We start from the raw sequence: 15047 nt of genomic DNA, 5'->3' as shown, positions 1-15047 counted from the left end.
CCCTCAGACTATTGCTATTGGATGCTCTGCCCGCCTTTGGGAGTTTTTGGGATCAAACTGGCACGGGCTTTTGATTTGGTGTTCTTTTTGCCTCTGCCTCCCTTCGGGTGTGTTGCCACTAAAGGCCTCGGAATTGCATGCAGAGAACCCCTCTCACCCCTCTGTCTCTGGTTCATGCACAGACTGTGTGTGTGAGCGGGTGGATACTCCTCCTAAACCATAGTGAAGGTACAGAGGCCCTTTAGAGGGACCACACCCATGGAGCCACTAGGGTCAGGTCTTCCACTCCACTGCAAATTGTGTCAGCAAAAGAGCTTCTCAAGCTGCAGCTATAACCCTTCTGGAAGGTTCTCACAGAAACCACACCTGGAGTTCTTTGCCTACCTGACCTGCAGTCCTGTCTGCACTTTGTGTGTGTCCAGCCTTTGATTGCTTCAGGCTACACTGAGTGCCTGAGCTGGGCTGGAGACAAAGGGTGCTGCTGGCCTGGCTGTGCTGTGCTGTGCCCCCTGTGACATCCCGGGCGACGTGTCACAATGGGGGCAGCTCTAAAAGGCCCCAGCAGGTAACGCTGGCCCTGTATTGCTTGGGCAAGCGGTGAGTGCACACGTGGCGGGGAGGCTGGGCTGGGGACGAGGGCCGGGGCGGAAACGCTGCACCCGAGGCTGGCTTGTCCCCCCGCATGCAGGGACAGCCCCTCATGGGAGAGCCTGGGGCAGGGCACGGTGCCGCTGCTGCTGGGGCAGCGGGACAGGCCTTGCTGCCTGCCAGCTGTCTGGGGCCCTGTCCTTCCTGGCCCCAGATGCCTGTGACTGCCGTCCCTGCTGCCCCCAGTGGCAGCTGCCTCCCTCCCCAGCCCACTCAAGGCCTTCTCTCCATCCTCCTGCAGACCACGGGTCACTGGCTGTTCTGGCTCTTGCTCTTGCAAAGCCTTATCCCGTACCCACAGCCCGCGGGAGATGCTTTGGATGAGGCGAGGCGTCTGAGCATGGAGGTGCATGCGATGCACCAGGAAGTGGAGAGGATTCTTCTGGAGCGGGAGGTGGAGCAGCTTATGCTGAGGCAGAGTGGAGGGGCCTGGGGAGACCTGCCGTGGTCTGCCTTGCAGCACTGGCAGGTCTGGGAATTTGCTGGGCTCCTGCTCCTTCTCTTGGCCCTATGGTTTATCTGGCGGAAAAGGAGCCTGAGGAGAGAGGAACGTGAAGAAGAAAATGATGGTGCAAATGAAGAGGAAGTCAGAAATGCGGATGCAAACCAAGAAGAAGATGTTGGAAATGAAGAAGAAGAAGAAGCCAATGATGCCAATCGGGAGGAAGACAACAATGATGATGGCAATGTACAGCAAGTTGGCAATGTTGCTGCAAATGAAGAAGACGATGTTGGAAATGAAGTTGTCCGTGAGGCTGCAAATGCAGAAAACAACAATGATGCTGCAAATGGAGTCCAAGAAGAAGAGGACGAGGGTGAAGATAACTTCGGAAGGATTGCAATGGAGCGCATCCAGTGGCCTGTAGAGGACCTGCAGGAAGGCTGTGAGTGGACAACCAACCTGATGGACAATTTTGCCATTTACTTTGGCCACGTCTTGTCCAACAGTTTCTACCCGGTGCTGCAACGAGCCATCGGGGTGGGCAGTGCCTTCGAAGGTTGGAGTCCCCGTGAGCAGGATGTTGTGTACCGTGTGCTGGTACCCATGAATCCTCCCCGAGGCCACTCCTTCCAGCTGGAGCTGGACACTGCAGGGCAGAGGCGCGGGAGGAACTTCCGTGTCCGCGTGCAGCTGGAGTGCACCTGCAGCAGGGAGCAGCAGGGTGAGAAGATGCTGTGCTTCCTGCACCAGCCCCAGGAGGAGCTGCAGAGCAATCAGCATGCCAGCCTCCTACACACCCTGTGCACCGGCTCCTACCTCGACGTGCAGAAAACTGCCCGCTGGTTCTACCAACTGGTGAGAGCAATCTGGCCAGCTTTGCCTCAGTCCCACAATTGGCATTTAGTGCTGCTGCCCTCCAGACGCTCCTGCCAATTCCAGGCGAGCAACGGCGCAGCAAGCTTCCGCATTGAGGTGCTGTTTGGGGTGCGGCAAGGCGACTCAGACATCTTTGTGAGCAGCCAGCCGAGGGAGGCCTGCACGCCAAGCACAACATGGCCTGAGAGCTACGCCGTGGCAGAGATGAAGTTCTTCAAGTCCATCGCCAGGCAGGCCCCCCCTGACAGCTTGCACCTCAAATGCCTGCAGTTCTTCAGCCGTCTGCAGCTGGGCTCAGGCTTTTCCACCTACACCATCAAGACCATTGTCATGCACCTCCTGTCCATCATCCCCGTGTCACGGTGGCGCAGGAGAGATTTTGTCAGGCGACTGGTGGATATCAGCGAGGGCCTGCGCTTCTGCGTGCAAGTGAGATGCCTCAACCACTTCATCGTGGGCAACCGGAGCCTTCCTGGGGAGATCAGGTTGCCCCCAGAGGTGCAGATGGCCGAGATGTGCAATCTCTTCCACCACCTGGTGATGGATCCCGTTGCCCACTCCCAGGCGATGAGTGAGTACGTGGATCTGCGAAAGCGGTTCACACGAACCCTGAACGATGAGCACTGAAAGAGCTTCTCCTGCGTAGAGCTGTGCTTGTGGGGCCGGCAGCTGGTGGCAGAGAAGCCCCTCATTGTACAGGGGAAAAGAAGGAACAGTGTGGGACACAGAGAGGGAAGGGAAAATGCTGTGCAGCAGCACTCTGCCAGCAGCAGCAGCAGCAGCAGCAGCGGTGTCATCTCAACAGTCTCCTCAGCACTGCATGCACGGATGACCGGGTTGGCTACACAGATCGGGGACCACGCAAGAGGAAATACTCTGATTCCATTTTGTGTTCTCTGGGCTCTGTGGGCACAATCTGCTCCCTGGGCTGCAGCTGACGCTGACCTGAGCGTGCAGAATGTGGGGAGGGCACTGCTCAACAGACAGTGGGAATTGCTGCCACACCTTTCCTCAAGAGCAAAAGAACATTCGGGGAGTCAAAGCTGATGGAGCTGAAGAGGCCGTGGCCAGGGGCCTTGTGAGAGAGACTCCCATTAGCACCAGGACTGCAACTGCCCCCAACTCTTTCTTAGACTCCACTTTCCCTCTGAGAGCTTCACCTTGTACAAAGATGCAGATCTGCGAATGCCAGAGGAGTTAACGTTTGGAAGGAGCACCGGTGGGATCATCTTGGCCAGGGCTACTCCAGCAGGGTCTTCCCGCTGCGCCTTGCAAAGGATTGCCTTCAGATGGTTCTTGACTATCTGCGCTCAGGGAGACTCCACAACCTCTGGGCAATGTGCTGCAGTGCTCGCTCACTGCGCTGAATGCCAGATGTGCTGCAGAGCTGCTTGAAGTCAGCAGAGAATTGATGGGGCTGCTTGAGAAAAACATCAGCTGGGCCTCTCAGCTCTCTTGCCCCTGGCTGCAGCAAGGCCTAAGCACAGAATGACGTCTGCAGTGAAGCAGAGGCCTCTCGGCCCCATGTTGTTTCCCTGAGGCCCAGAAGAGCACCTGCACCTCTCTAGCACCATCGGCCTCACTGCCCTTCACTGTGCAGAACAAGCTGTCGTACAGATCTGGTCCTTCAAGGAGAAGAGGATGTGTGCAAAGACTCCGGCCCAGGTCCCACGGCCTTTCCTGCCTCCTCAGCAGGTGCAGGGCCATGGCAGGGTTGATTCTACCTCCTCGTATCATTTCCATCTCCAAAACAAGTCACCCAGATCCGCACTGAGCCCTACTTGCATATGACCTTTGCCGCTCCTGAGGACTCGCACCAAGAGAGCGCCTGCCTTATGTGCACGGCCAAAGCCACCAAAGCCCAGCTGTAACCAGCAATTGTTCCCGGCCTTTGGCAAGGGCCAAAACTTAGAGGAGGAAAGAAGCGGGAATGTGGGACAGAAAAAGGAAACAGAAACAGGGAACAAAAGACCAAGGGGAACAATCAGCGCTGCTTGCCCGCCATCAGCCAATGGACGGTGTCTCTCCATTTCCCCAGAAGGGACACCTTTGGGTCTGACTGTGTCGGAGCTGGCCAAAAACTGTGACTATATAAGAATCTAGATTTTTATTTCATAGATGTATATAGATCATCTATACATAGTGGATACTCTAAAGTTTATTAATGATCATATATAATAGTATAGTATAATCAAAGAAAACAATACACTAATCTAAATAATAGAAAAGATACCAAATACGTCATTATTCTATGATAAAATAGAATGAAAATGATCAAATGATCATCTAGATAAAATATGCTACAAAATATTTAGAAAGAGTTGAGTAGGTAATTAGGTTTAAATAATAACAATATAGCACATATTTAGTGTCACTATCTGTTGTGACACATAATATTGCTCTCAGTGCATTTATGTCTGGAAAGATTTTAAGAAAATAGATCCATTTATGACATGCCTATGATAGATTACCTCGATGATATTATTTTTATGCACAAGTCAAGCCTCGTATAGTGTCGCTCTCTGCTGGGACATCTACTCATGCTCTACAGTTAGTGCATTTATGAGTGGAAGGCCAGAAGCTGCTTTGTCCTTGCTTCAATAAACGACAATATTCCAGAATCTGGAGCGTGCAAGACTTGATTGATCTCAGCCAGACCCAGAGCATTGGTGAATCTCAGGCGCTGGCAATCTGGGCTCGTGAACAGTCTCCTTGAACTCAGCCCAACTTAGCGTGCTGAAGTGGTTCTAAGCAGAAATGAAGGCCAGCTGCCCCGGGATCCTGTGATCACAGAATCACAGAAGGCCTTGGCTTGGGAGGCTCCTTGAAAATCGTCTTGTTGCGAGCCTGCTGCCAAGGGCAGGGACACCTCCCACTAGGCCAGGTTGCTCTGAGCCCCGGCCAAGCTGGCCTGGAACACTGCCAGCCATGGGGCAGCCACAGCTTCTGTGGGCAGCGTGGGCCAGGGCCTCGCCAGCCTCCGAGCCCAGAATTTCTTGCACATCTCCAGCCTAAGCCCACCCTCTGTCAGTGGCAAGCCACTGCCCCTGGGGCTGTGCCTCCAGGCCCTTGGGAACAGCCCCTCTGCAGGTCTCGGCTGGGCCTCGTGCAGGGACTGAAAGGCCCCAGGAAGGTGCCCCCGGAGAAGCCCTTGGAGAGCACTGGGGCCACGAGTGCCACCATCAGGGCAGCAGGCAGGGCCTGGCGCGGCCAGCGGGGCCAAAGGGCACAGGGCACAGGGCGCTGAGGCCCTGCCAGCCGGAGCTGGCGGCTCCGCTGTGCGGCCGGCAGAGAGCCGTGGGAGATGCGTGCAGCAGCAAGGACACAGGGCTTCTTGATGGGTCAGAAAGCAGAGAAGAGCTTGAGAATGGTCTCTGAAGGATTAGGGCCTCTCCCTGCGCAGAAAAAATTCACAGCACGTGAGGTTTAGTCTGGAAAAGACACACAGGAGTCCTGTAGTCTTATTGGAATAAAGGCAGAGGCCACAGGACATTTCTCATGGCGTGTTCTCTCGTGTTGTGGGGCGCAGCCTCCTTTTTGATCCTAATTTCCAGGTGCATCACCCTCTTCCTTCCCCCATTGCCTGAGGTACTCGGAAGGTACAGACTTCCCAAATCGCCGTCTCTATGGCCCCCTCTAATATGCACCCTCTGGTTTCTTTATATACAGATCTAGAACCAAACACTATTCTTAACTCTCTTAAGCCTTTGTTCTTCTTCTCTAAGTTCAGGAATTTCACACGGCCTTAGCTGAGCGACAGTGCGTGCCAATCAGTAACATTTTCTAGAAGGGAGAACTTCTTTTGTGCCTTCCCTATCTGTGAGTTCCTGGCCCTATGGACAAGCAGATTCACGCAGTCTGTGTGTCAAGACACATTTCTCTTATTCCTTTCATCCCCCTCCAAAAAGGTAGCGAGATCAAGAGCTCAACTGAAGTGCTTCCTCGCCACTTTGTGCAACATGGCCAACAAAGTGCAGCAGCTGGGAGTGGTTGCAGGTCGGGAAAAGCGGGACATGGTTGCCATGCCAGAGCCATGGTGGGATGAGTCCCACACTGGAGCACTGTTGCCGATGGCTAGAAAGCCTTCAGAAGGGACAGGCAAGGAGAGCTTTGCAAATAGGACATTGTCCAAGTTCCTGGAACACATTCCAAGGCAAAGTAGCCAGCCCAAAGCATCCTGCTACAGCTGCCAGCGGTCTCCAGACTGCTAAAGAGCACTTGGCTGAAAGGCACTCCCAGGGCTTCCATCCTCAGTCCCACAGGGCTACAGGCTTCTAAAGAGCCCTGAGTTCACCTGCACTCCCAGAGCCCTCTGGGCTCCTAAAGATCCCTGCAGCCACCCACAGTCATAGGGACTGCATGGTGACATCACATTTGGCGCCATCCTGCTCCAAAGCAGAGAGGTCAAAGAGAGGTAAATAGGCCCCACGGCGACTTCTCAAGGCTTTTTGGGCTGCTAAAGAGACAAGTTACCAAGGAGTGTTTGAGATTGCTTAAAGAATCACTGGCAAAGGTATGGGTAAAAAAAGGTTCATTATAAAAGTGACAGCATAACAAGCCTCACTCTACTACTTACACAATGGTTAAGGCACAGCGAGGAAAAGCAACAAACAAAAATCCAAAGCCACTCAACCCAAACTGAAAGAAAGTGAAAATTTTATCTGTCTCTGTGTGTGTGTGTGTGTGTGTGTGAAAGGAATAGAAAGGGTAAGGATAAAAAAGAATGTGGCCAAGAGGCTTGATAGCATTTCACTTGATAGCATTTCAACTTAGCAACATTTCACTTGGTAACCTAAGTTCAAATTACAATTCAGCGGAGGAGCAACACCGTACTTCAACTACACAACACTTAGAACTGACCTGAAACCCAGCACCTCAGCAAAGGACCCACACAGGCTTTACCACAGCACAAGAGCAACTTACAGGCCTGACCTCGGGACAAACCTAAAGCACTTCAGTGTCCAGGGGAGCAGCTCCTCTCCCGCCTTCCAGAGAGCACATGCACACCTGCACACACACAAGCACACAAAGAGCCTGCACAAGGTACCTGTGAAAAATTCCCCTCCAAGGCACTGAAATACTCCCTGCAGATGCCTTGGCATCTTCTCACCAAAGGGAAAAGGCCGAGGCCTCCAGGAGTGGGGGTGTCGGCAGCCCAGGAGCCGTCGTCCTTCAGGGATCCCCCGAGAGCAGCCAAGGGGAGAGTTCCCGGCTCACAGGGGCCCCACTCACAGGGACTTTGCTGCTCACCGCTGCTGCGGCCCAGCACAGCTCCAGGGGGGCTCCTTTGGCACCCCTGGGGTGGCCTTTAGTCACAACAAGGTTTCATCCTGGCCCCACTTGCGATCTGCCGCTTTCTCTGCTCACAGGCCCTCCATGCTGACATCCCATGTCATCCTGGGGCTCTTTCATCTTCCAAAGACATCTGAGGGCAGGGCCACTCACAGTGACTCCGTGGCAAAACCAGAGGTGTCTCTAGGTGCTAAGGAGCCCTTTTGGCAACTGCACTCCCCGGGGTTCCATGGGGACATCCCAGGGCTCTCTATGTTCCTAAGGAACAGGCAGGGGAAGGGCAATCCCAGGGCCTCCAGGGTAACATCCCAGCAATCTCCACGCTGCTAAGGAGCCACGATGTCACAGGAACTCACAGGCCATCTACAGTGACATTCCAGAGGGCTCTCTGCTGCTGCTGGAGAGCACTGATGTCAGAGACACTCACACTTGGCCCCTGGAGACATTCCAGGAGGTTCCATGTTGCCAAACAGCTGGGATGTCACAGGCACTCACAGGGGCTCCATGGGGACATCCCAGGGGTCTCAAAGGCTGCAAAAGAACCATGAGGACTCGTGCTGCCACAGGGCCTCCGTGGGGACATCCCGGCATCTCCATGCTGCTAAAGAGATGGGATGGCACAGGAACTTTAACATCACTTAAAGAATCATAGGAAAGGTATCAGGAAAGAAAGATTTCATATCAAAGCCACAGCAGGACAAGGTTCCTTGACAAGCTTCACTCTACTACTGACACAACGGTTAAAGCACAGCGAGGAAAAGCAACAAACAAAATCCAGAGTCAGTCAATCCAAAATGAAATACCATGAAAATCATCTGTGCATGTGTGTGAGTGTGTGCATGTCTTTGTCAAGATGCTATAAAGAGTAAGGATAAAAAGAACATGGCCTAAAGGCTCAACAGCACTTCACTTAACTAAAAGGTAGCAACATTTAAACTTATAAGTTAAACTTAACCATTTAGCAGTGGAATAACACTGAAAAGCTTTTAGACTCAACCATACTTCAACTTTCCCTGGTGGCATGCAGCCAAGCCAAGGAGCAGCCAAGCAGCAGTTCCAGGTGGCCAAAAGGGGCTCCTGGCTGAGAGTGATACCACATTTTAACTGCTGTGGGGAAACGAGTTTTTATCTGGGGACTATTCCATATGTCTCCCCAAAAACCATCCAGCCTTTCCCTGTTTGTCAGCAGGCACCTCACCTTTGCAGGCCTAGTTTCCCCCTTTAGAAAAAGGATGCATTGAGAAGGTTGACTTGCTTGCATACGTTTCCTGTGGCTCCACTTCAGGCTCAGAAATTCTTCAACTGAATGGATCTGCTTGCTCTTGGAGCTGAAATGCCCATTTTGCTGCCTGTAGTCTTTGTAAAAACCCCCTCTGACACAAAAGCCAGGCCTTGGCAGGAGTGGGCCTGGCCAGGTGGCCTTGTTTGTCACCTGCCTGTCAGGGCTGCAGCTGCATCAGAAACCAAATGATTCTGCTCTTAAACCCTAGAGTAACAGGTATTGAATGGCCAGGCCATAGAACCGGAGCTTCCAGGGTGAACCTACGGTAAATGTCAGCTGGGCATGGAGTTCTGAACAGCAATCTGTGCTATCCAACCCCTTTCCAAGTGAACATATGGAGATTGATCAGAGATGCAGGGATTGCTTTCATGGCAGTGTTTAGAGGGTGAACAAATCAGGCCACTTTTAAACTTGAAACCCAAATTGTGCTAAATCCATTCATTAGCAGAGAACTTGATAGCAATGGTTAGATCCCAGGCCAAGAGGGCCAATGACATCCTTGCTTGGATCAAAAGTAGTGTGGCCAGCAGGGCCAGGGAAGTGATCACCCCCATGTGTTGGGCACTGCTGAGGTCCCTTGAATTCCGTGTCCAGTTCTGGGTCTCTGGCGGCCAGAGAGGCCTGGAGGGGCTGGAGCATGTCCAGGGAAGGGAACGGAGCTGCGGAAGGGTCTGGGGCCCCAGGAGCAGCTGAGGGAGCTGCAGGGGCTCAGCCTGGATTTCTCCAGGAGGTTTAGGAGGCACCTTCTGGCTCTCCACAACTCCCTGACCGGAGGGGGCAGCCAGCTGGGGGTCGGGCTCTGCTCCCGGGGAACAAGGCACAGGATGAGAGGAAAGGGCCTCAAGCTGTTACAGGGGAGGCTCGGGTTGGCCATCAGGATGGATTTCTTGCTGGAAAGGTTGGTCAGGCATTGGCAGGGGCTGCCCAGGGAGCTTTCGGAGTCCCCATGCCTGGAGGTGTGCAAGGAAGGCCTGGACGTGGCACTCAGGGCTCTGGGCTGGGTGACACGGTGGGGGTCGGGCACAGCTTGGACTCGATAATCTCAGAGACCTTTTCCAGCCTTAGGGATTCTGCGACTCTGTGAGTCCATGATTTAACACTGTCCCTACACATGCAGAGCTGTTGATCTTTAACTCTGATGTTCTACAGCATCTGTGGCTATAAAATACCACACACACCTGGTCAGCAGAGATGGCCGTGGTCTGTGGAAATCAGTGCTGAGGGGTTTATGCTGCTTTCCCCTTCCCCGCAGGGGGTTTTTATCTCCTCTCTGTGCTGCTGTTCTTGGGCTTTGGATTTGAGAGTGATCTTTGTTGAGCAGGATGTCCTGCCTACTCACACTTTGAGTGTCACACTGCTCAGACACTCCAAGGCCCTTGCACCTTGTGCCACGTGGTGCCATGCCAGTGTCCCCAAAGCCTCAGACGCTGTGTTCATGATGCCCATTGAAAAGGCTTCTATTTCAATGGAATGGAAGCTACTCTTAGTTCCATCCCAATTATGCACTTCTCCTTTAGGAATGTTTCAGGCTGCTGCTTTTGGCACAGCTATGGCATCTTCTGGTTTGTTTCTCTGAGCCTTGCACAGCCATTGCTGCTGGGACATTGCTGGAATCGAGTCAGTTGGAAAGAGGTGTATTGCCACTGCTGTTCCAAGGCCAGTTCTGACCTCAGGTGAGCCTGCTGTGCTCAAATAGAGGTAGGCAGGACCTCTGTGCAGACCTTAGTCCCAGAAAGAACCCAAACATCAAATGGATCTAAAAGACTCTAAGAAGTGGGGAAAGACCCAAGGGGTTTTGCTCTATCGATCTCATTCTCCTTTTAAACAGAAGTAGCTTTTCTTCATGAAATGCAGCTCATTTGTCCCTCATTGCCATCTTGTTTTCCCACAAGTTGGCTGCTGGTCCATGCGGCCAGTGGAAGGGGACTTTCCAGAAAGATGAATACTGGGTTTTCAGGCCTTCCAGGAGCCCTTTCTGTATTTAGTTCCCAAGGTTTCCAGTTTCCATGGAACTTACTTTGACTGTCAGTTTCTGGATACTTGCTATCAAGCAGAACCTTTGCATGTGATGGTTGCATTCCAGTGTTGATCCCTTAAAAGTCTCTGTGCAATAAAGCAACCTGGTAGTAACTTCCTCCCTCCCACAGCTGCAAAATGAAGTAAATTCCAGCCACATTTCCACTTTCAAGGACGCAGAACATAAGAGGACAAGCGGCAAAATTCTAAATGTGCTGCTTAATCGAAGTGTGGTATTTCTGTGAGCAAGCCTGGGATTTGGTGAGGCCTGGCAGGTGTTTTATGGGCTCGGGTGTTCCCAGAGGTTCAGAGGAGCGCTGCCTGGACCAGGTTTTAACCACGTTTTAAGCAGGTACTGAGAAGATGGTGCACTGCGATGCTGGAATCAATCCATTCCAGCTTTACATCATCTGTTTAAGGGATTTTACACCGTCAGCTGGTGCTGCTGAAGCTCTGCCTGTGTCACTGTGGCTTTTTTGTTTTGAAGGTTTCCTTGCACTCTTTAGCCCTTGTGACGTTCATTTTTCCAGGTGGCTGACACAGCCTGCCCAGCCAGATGGAGCCAGCTGGGATTAGAGCTTCACCCTGTGCACACTGCAGCACCCTCAGGCTCAGGAAAGCGCGAGAAGAAAGCACAGCTCAGATGACACAAGCTGGCCTGGGGTTCTTCCCCGAGAAAAGTGAAATGGGCCTCACAAAAGCCTCATTTCTCAGGAGCACAGATGAAAGCAGCAGAATGCTTTCTGCCTGAACTTTCACTAATACAGTGCCCAGGAAAAGAAACCTGGTGGCTGGCAGGGAAGTCCCGGAGACAGGCATTGTCTGTGGAGTTGAGAATTTCCCGGGGATGCCAGGAGAATGTGTTGCAAGACAGAGGCCTGAGGAATGGCTATCCCTAAAAATGCAAGTGTACTTAAAGCTTTAAAAATGACTTTCCAAAGCCGTATTTTACATTTTCTCTGGATATAATCCAGTTATACCCTACAGGATCCATTTGATCACTTATTATTTATTTCAATAGATGGCTTTTTTGGGCTGTGAATTGCATATAGAAATCACTTCTTTTGGTCTTGGAGAAACCATACAGACCTCTTTTTCTTTCTTATTTAGTGTCTGTCACGATGCTACAGAAATACTCTGAAAAGGCTGAGAAATGTTTGTGGCACTGAAAGATGATTTGTGCAGAACAGAAGGGGTGGTGCTCAGCCTGGAAGCACCAGTCCTGGTGTCCTATCCAGATGCTTAATGCCCAAGGAGTCCTGGAAGGGTCCCGAGGCAGGAATTTGTGACCCTGATGGTTTTCATGTACCCCCACTCTGCCCATGGGCCCAGGAGTCCCCTTTCAGCCAGCCCAGGGCCGTGCTCTTGCTGCTCCTCGTCTTCCCTGTGCTGCTCCTGGACGGGCCCTTTGCATGAGCTGAGACACAGGACTAGGTTGTCTTCCTCCCCACTGTCATTCCTGGAGCAGATGCCCAGGGCCAGCATTTACTGTCTCTGCCTAAGAAGTGTACGTGGGGATTTTTGCTATGAAATCTGGATGTCCTCCACTCCACTTTTCTTTTCTCAGCAGGAAGAAAGGGAATGTCCCTGCCTCTTAGACCAGTGCCATTTCTTTCAAAGGATTCTCACCAACTCTTTCCCCATTTCATGGTTCTGTCTCTTTTACTCCCTGTTCCACCTGAGTTTATCAGTTTCAGTAGACAAGGACCAAATAGACAGAGAGTAATCAAAGTGCAAAACAAAGCAGAAGGCTTGAGAATGGAGAGCTAGCTCAACAATTTAAGAATAAATCTCTGCAGGTTTTCCATGTGTTTTCCAAAAACAGGCTGCTTTTGCAGCCTACAATCGCTGCAAACGTTCAGGAGGGACAAGAGTAGAAAGCCAAAACCTTATCCTAAATCTCTCCCACTCCCCCCTCACATGTGATGGAGGGAGGCAGGGAGGGAGGGACGGAGGGAGGAAAGGAAAGGAAGGAAGGAAGGTAGGGAAGGTAGGGAAGGTAGGGAAGGCAGGCAGGAAGGCAGGCAGGAGGGCAGGCAGGAAGGCAGGCAGGAAGGCAGGCAGGCAGGCAGGAAGGAAGGCAGGCAGGAAGGAAGGAAGGAAGGAAGGAAGGGCAATTGTAGCGACGTGCCCTTGCTGTCAACAGTACCAGGTACCATCTTTGGGCACAGGGGTAAACCCCCACGGCCTCAGCAGCTGCCAATTGTGGCAGACAGATGTCACCCTTGTCCCCCAGTTTGGGAGACTGAAATACGTCCATTTGTCAGTAGACACTTTCTCTGGAGCCATCTTTGCATCTGCCCTGCGGGAGAAAAGGCAACAGACGTGATAAAACACTTTCTCCTTGCCTTTTCCACCCTGGGAATGCCCAAAGAAGTGACAACGGACAACGGTCCTGCCTATGTTTCTAATAATTTGCAAGATTTCTTTAGTCAGTGGGGCATCCAGCACACCACAGGCATACCTCACTCCCCCACAGGACAGTCTATTGTTGAAAGGACCCACCAAACTCTCCAGAGGGTCCTTGACCAACAAGGCGGAGGTGCAGAGGTTGATTCTCCCATTGTGAGACTCTGCAAAGCTCTCTTTACCATCAATTTCTTAAACCACTCCTTCTCAGAACCCACCCCCTCCCCCAGTGTTCTGACACTTTACCAATTCCACACAGGCCAAATTAAAGGAACAGCCGCCAGTGCTGGTCAAGGATCCAGAGAGCTGTCAAATTCGGGGACCCTTTCCCCACCTGGGGGAGGGGATATGCTTGTGTTTCCACACCAGCAGGTTTGAAATGGGTGCTGGGAAAGAATATCAAGCCCTACCTTGGACCACCGACAACAGCCCCCGAAGACACAAGAAAAAACACAGATAACCCTGACCCTGAAGCAGACAAAGACGAGACTAGTGCCGCCTGGAGGCGACGGCGACACCAAGTGACAAGCCATGTGAACATCTAATTTGGGGCCCCTCCAGACTGTTTCAGTTTAAAATCCCCCTGAACCCCCCTGACCTTCCCTCATGGTTTCCCTGCCCGAATAAACCCTTCCCCTTCCTATACCCTGTTCTTTTTTAAGAGGGGGGATGGAAAAGGGAAATTGATAAAGGGAGAATGAACATTTCCAGTTTCAGGTATTCTCGAGTGATTCGACCTTTCAATAATCTTGCCATGATCCTTAACATCCTTGTTTGAGACCCTTACAGAGACATCGGCCCCAACTCCCCCATGGAACCCGGCACCTGTCACCCTGCCGTCTCCTAGATGTCCCTAACCCGAGCAAGTACCCAGAGACGCTGCTGTGGCTGTGGATGCTGTGGCTGATGAGAGCATGGAAATAGCAGCCTCGGTAGCCCAGAAAGGTCCACCACATCCAGCACCGTCAAAAAGGAACTTGGGAATTGTTGGGACATTGGGAACTCGGGGGAGGGGTTGCTTCCCTCCTGAGGCTTTGGGGGTGTTTCTGGTTGTTCTGCCATCCATTCGTTGTTTCCAATACTGCCACAACCCTGGATGCTCACTGCTAAAATCAAAATCCACTTTCCCCGCTCACAGAAAGGGGAAGAATGGTTCCCACCTTAGTTAGTTGCAAGTAATTGGGGGAGGCCTCCTTTTAAAGTAAATTAGGGGGAGATGTAGCAGGGGCTCAGTGCACGTCACACCCCTCAAGTTTCCCTAAAAGTGGTCTCTCCTAACAACACTGTGCTAGAAAGCTCTCCCTTTGTCTAGATTCTGCTGGTCACTGGCCCTCTCCCCCCTCCCATCCCTTTCCCCATTGGCCCCTGTTCTGTCATTCAACCTTGCCTCTGCCCCCTAGCCCTCAGACTATTGCTATTGGATGCTCTGCCCGCCTTTGGGAGTTTTTGGGATCAAACTGGCACGGGCTTTTGATTTGGTGTTCTTTTTGCCTCTGCCTCCCTTCGGGTGTGTTGCCACTAAAGGCCTCGGAATTGCATGCAGAGAACCCCTCTCACCCCTCTGTCTCTGGTTCATGCACAGACTGTGTGTGTGAGCGGGTGGATACTCCTCCTAAACCATAGTGAAGGTACAGAGGCCCTTTAGAGGGACCACACCCATGGAGCCACTAGGGTCAGGTCTTCCACTCCACTGCAAATTGTGTCAGCAAAAGAGCTTCTCAAGCTGCAGCTATAACCCTTCTGGAAGGTTCTCACAGAAACCACACCTGGAGTTCTTTGCCTACCTGACCTGCAGTCCTGTCTGCACTTTGTGTGTGTCCAGCCTTTGATTGCTTCAGGCTACACTGAGTGCCTGAGCTGGGCTGGAGACAAAGGGTGCTGCTGGCCTGGCTGTGCTGTGCTGTGCCCCCTGTGACATCCCGGGCGACGTGTCACAATGGGGGCAGCTCTAAAAGGCCCCAGCAGGTAACGCTGGCCCTGTATTGCTTGGGCAAGCGGTGAGTGCACACGTGGCGGGGAGGCTGGGCTGGGGACGAGGGCCGGGGCGGAAACGCTGCACCCGAGGCTGGCTTGTCCCCCCGC

At 52.4% G+C, this 15047-nt stretch overlaps 1 protein-coding gene across 1 annotated transcript; it reads left to right on the top strand.

Moving 5' to 3' along the window:
* The first annotated feature begins 682 nt into the window (after positions 1–682).
* LOC138102162 (inositol 1,4,5-trisphosphate receptor-interacting protein-like 1) lies at positions 683–2600 on the top strand. The gene has a single exon (XM_068999889.1). The coding sequence runs from the start codon at positions 683–685 to the stop codon at positions 2591–2593; it is 1911 nt and encodes a 636-aa protein (XP_068855990.1). The 3' UTR covers positions 2594–2600.
* Positions 2601–15047: the final 12447 nt, after the last annotated feature.

Source organism: Aphelocoma coerulescens, unplaced genomic scaffold, assembly GCF_041296385.1.
Source record: "Aphelocoma coerulescens isolate FSJ_1873_10779 unplaced genomic scaffold, UR_Acoe_1.0 HiC_scaffold_63, whole genome shotgun sequence".
In the NCBI taxonomy this organism is placed as follows: Eukaryota; Metazoa; Chordata; class Aves; order Passeriformes; family Corvidae; genus Aphelocoma; species Aphelocoma coerulescens.
The sequence above is the reverse complement of the archived record's forward strand: the minus strand, read 5'-3'. Positions and strand labels throughout refer to the sequence as shown.